The 4,719-nt window shown below is 31.5% G+C and overlaps 1 protein-coding gene across 1 annotated transcript in view; it reads left to right on the top strand.

The window, feature by feature from the left end:
• Positions 1–4,719, top strand: part of LOC106459533 (protein mesh-like) — a 51,148-nt gene that overhangs the window by 36,179 nt on the left and 10,250 nt on the right. The window contains exons 15-17 of the mRNA XM_022386044.1: positions 1,390–1,526; positions 2,995–3,130; positions 4,292–4,449. Coding sequence (XP_022241752.1) covers positions 1,390–1,526; positions 2,995–3,130; positions 4,292–4,449 — 431 coding nt within the window. The remainder of the gene's footprint in view (positions 1–1,389; positions 1,527–2,994; positions 3,131–4,291; positions 4,450–4,719) is intronic.

The raw sequence follows: 4,719 nt of genomic DNA on the forward strand, positions 1-4,719 counted from the left end.
CACGTGATTTTAATTGGATGTCATCACCACTATATATATATATATATATATATATATATATGCATATGAACATATCAATAGTTCTAAAATTATCAAATATATTAATTGTAAATAGGTGATTTTTAGTCAGCACTATAAAACAATAATGATGAAATTAATATAAATCAAAAACATTACTAAGAAACTCAAAAATCAAAATAAATTTTTTTCATTACCAGTCCTTGTTGTCATCATTTGTCGCCACAGCACCCAAACGCGTTAGGGATATTCCATCTACGAGACAAGATCCAGACGTTGATGTCAAACTAACTAGTAACTAAGCAAGATCTGTTAAGGGTTAGGAGTTGAATGCTTAAACCCATAATGTCTAAACTCCTACTGCCTTTCACTGTCTGCAGCCAGTTGTGTGAAGGCAGTTACCCTTAATATTTAGATACAACCTTAAAGTAGAAATAAACCATCATAAGTTTCTGCAATGTAAAACTCCCAACATCCAACTTTTTTATGAGATTCACAAAAAGCCAAAAATATACTCATAGTAGAAATGGACCATCCTATATTTCTACAAGACTCACAACCTCCACCATTTTATTTAATTATGTTAAGCAGAACTAAAACCCTACCTTAATAGTTCTTATTCCCCATCCTCCTCCCTGATATATCTAATAAGTGGTTATCGTTTGTGCCAAATGACTGATCGAGTCCCATCACCACTAAATATGATCTAATTATGTATTTATATTTAATTTTGACCTCTGCGTTTCTGTCAGTATATAATTCAATTGTTATTCAATAGACTTTCACAATGCATGCTATCAGCATATAATGTATAATAATAAATTAGTAAACAACGATTTATAAGCCTAATGAAGTGATTTTTTGTTAGGGGGGGGACATATTACATGTTTCGACAGAACATTGGCCTGTATTCTTCAGGTCTTCGAGAATATGGAAAAATGTTCTGTCGAAACATGTAATAATGTTCCACCTAAACTAAACCACTTCATTTTACCTAAATATCGTTATTTTGCAGATTTATTATTATATTAACATAATGTGCTTCCATACTTATTATTATATTAACATAATGTGCTTCCATACTTATTATTATATTAACATAATGTGCTTCCATACTTATTATTATATTAACATAATGTGCTTCCTTACTTATTATTATATTAACATAATGTGCTTCCATACTCAAGTGTATAATATATGATATGTGAACAAAAAGTTTGTAATATCAATAAGGATTTCTGGGTAAATGACTGTTACTTAATATATTAATTATTTTATATTATATTATATATTATTTTATTATCGTTTATAAAAATTGCTAACACAGTGTTTAAGTAATCAGTTGAGACTCTTAAATCGTTATGTTAACAGGTGTAACCTTGTACCAGCCAGCAGGAATCACCAACATGTCACACATCGTAGCAATGTTCGATTCGGGTGCTGGAGTGGAAGTTCTTTCTGATAACGGCTTCATGACGGCGCACGTTTACCTACCCGTCAGCTTCAGGGTTTGTGTATATTTTTCAAATGGGGTTTCTACTCTGATTATAGCACAATAGAAGCATTGTTGCTTTTCTTTCCTGTCATATAGAGAAGTGTTCCAAGCGGTAAGTCTGAAGGCTTATAACGATTAAAACCGGGTTTCGATACCCGAGGTGGACACGGAACAGATAGACCATTGTGTAGCTTCGTGCTTAATTACAAACAAACACAAGGAAGGTTGTATTAATACACTAATACGAGGCAAACTGTTGTCGTGGTTTCATGCTAAACAGGAAATTATATTTTACATGTTAAACTTGTAGAGAACTGGAAGCACAAAACATGTAGGTTGCTAATACATGTATATATATAATTAGTTTTACTTTCTTCAGTTTTTTAGGTCTGTTCAGAAGATAAATTATTTTCTGAAATTGATTCAGTTTAGGGTCAAAGGATATTACAAATCTCTCTTTCTCTATGTAACTATCGTAGGAAAAATACTGTTGTGTATTTTAACGGGGGTTTTGCCAAATACTTTGTTTCCTTAGTATTTTCATAGTAGTTGAAAGATAAGAATGAAATTTTGTATTTTTTTCCATGACACAAAAACATCAGTATTTATTTTGATAGATTCAAAACCCTAAAATATGATTTATTTTGGATCAATCAGTAATCGAACAACAACAGTTCTGGGCAATTTTACCACTTAACTGTGTTTTAAATTTATGATGGCCGGTATGGTCTGGTGGCTAGGGCACTCGATTTGCAATCTAAAAGTCTTGAAATCTAATTCCGTCACTGAACATTCTCGCCCTCTCAGTCGTGGGGGCGTTATAATGTGACGGTCAGTTCCACTATTTGTTGGTTAAAGAGTAGTCCAAGAGTTGATGGTGGGGAATGTTGACTAGCTGCCTTCCCTCTAATCTATCACTTCAAAATTAGGGATGGCTAGAGCAGGTTAGTTGTTTAATTAATTCAAATTTAACAGATAAATCTAAATTTATTTCACCTGGAGTTTATCTCAATAAAAGCTTGATGGTTCCTTAGAGAAATACAAATAGTTCAATTTTAACAGCTCTCTCTTACATCGAGCTCCCCAATGCCGTAGAAACCATTTGTCATAGTTTTACTTCTACCGTAGATTAAAACAGGTAATTTATTTCAAACAGGCCTATTTTCTTTCTCGCTTCCTCTAAATAAATCAGCTTACATGATGTCTTAAAGTGTTCTTGACAAATTTGGCATAATCTGATCTTATGTGAACACTACGACAGTAGCCCAGTTAACTCTTTACTAACTCTTCTCCACGACTAGTGTGTAGTACTCTCATTTTGATTAGGTTTCGCAAGTAATGCTGTTGGTTATGTGGCTATTAAAACAGTTAGTATGTTCTATATACAAGAATAAGACATTGTATTAATATTTGACATTCAAATTTGTAACACACGATACTTCAGAATTAGTAGGGAATCTTATTGTTTCTATATTTAACAGAATATTACAGGAGGGTTATTAGGCAAGTGGTCTCTTGATGTAGTAGACGAATTTACAGGACCAGATGGAGAAGTTTTGATACAAGGGGGTGATAAAGTATCAACAGAAGCAATTAATCGACTATTCGGAAATAGATGTAAGTTGTTCTGGAACATGTCTATTTTATTGATCTGAAAATACATTGTTATCATTACACTGTAAGGCTAATGAGATAGTTTTCAATCTGTTATAATGTAACAATGTACTTCATATGTTCCTGACTAGTTTAAAGTGGAAAAACTTTGTTAGACAATCGCATGTATCAATCGTGTTTTCTTTTGTAAAGTTCATAAACTTGAGAAAAAAGACATTAAATAATTTGAAAATATAAAGAATATCATTTTTAACATTTTTCAAAAATGTTTTTGGTTGTGACTAATGATCATTTAAGTTATAATAGACTTAGTTACCTATGTTTGGTGAAGCGGAATATTAGTTCAAGTGGATGCAGTCCATTAACAACGACTTCCGAGAACAGTCGTTTGTACTTCTGAAATTTGTTTTCAATACAGAAACAAAGTGAATTTTTGTTCTGTTTCATTTTACATCAAAGTATTTTTAACATAAAATTTTAAGTTTAAGTAATTGGGTACTAACTTAAATGAACAGAATTTTCTCAAGATACAAAATTAAGTTTATACTTATTAAATTTCGTGTAATAGACAAGGAATGTACGAAATATAAAATTATGAATTTTTATTGATGAAATGTGGTGTGTTAGTCTAGATATGACAAAAAAATATATAAAAACGTGATTTGAAACGTGTAAAATAACCCTTTATAATAAGTAGCAATTACGTTTCATCAGTAAATTGCAATGTTAATTGCAATGTAATAAATTTTTAATGATAATTAGCGATCTCTGTAAGTTTAAACTGCTCAGTCAACCTTCAAACCAGCTGATCCAGTATGTTTACACCAAGCCTGTTGCTTGTATTGTTTCTTTATTTTGGATATCATTCATAAAAACAGCATTGATGTAAAACTTCGACACTGCCTAATTCATTTACCAATGATCAAATAATAGGCATAAAATAAAATGTGGTTAACCAAAAACTAGTTTAGTGTTAAAAGGTCACGTGCCAGATACCCTCAAATTAAATTAAAAAAAAAAAACAACAACAAGTGCATGATGTCGATAATAAAATGTTTTAGTGAAATATATTTTTATGCTTATCAGCTGTATAAACGCTATTGTAGACGTTTCACCCAAAGATAGTAACTGTATACCATATATATCGTTTTGAATCTGATGTAGGGAGACTAGCAGAAACTGAAAAGAAAAACATCGGTAAGTCGTTATTCCACCATGACGCCTTCTCATTTTCTCATTACGACGACCAACAAGGCTACACTCCAGAAGTTAGAGAATCTTTGGACATACTTACGAACATCAGTTTGGATAAGATCAACATGGTAATTATAACGACATTTGATAATGAATCTAAACCTATTATAGAAAAAACTGCTTCTTGAAGACTTGAAAGAATCTACTGGAGTTTCTTAAAATATATTCGTAGCTAATAATGGCTGGAAACGGCTTGAATGGGTAGTAAAGAAAAACTTTAATATAAGTTTAATATAACGGCAAATGTACAACGTTTCGAGTACCTGATGATGACAAAACCTTGTCGAAACGTTGTACATTTGCTGTTATGTTAAACTTATATTAAAGTTTTTCTTCAT

This window comes from Limulus polyphemus, unplaced genomic scaffold, assembly GCF_000517525.1.
Source record: "Limulus polyphemus unplaced genomic scaffold, Limulus_polyphemus-2.1.2 Scaffold623, whole genome shotgun sequence".
Taxonomy (NCBI): Eukaryota; Metazoa; Arthropoda; class Merostomata; order Xiphosura; family Limulidae; genus Limulus; species Limulus polyphemus.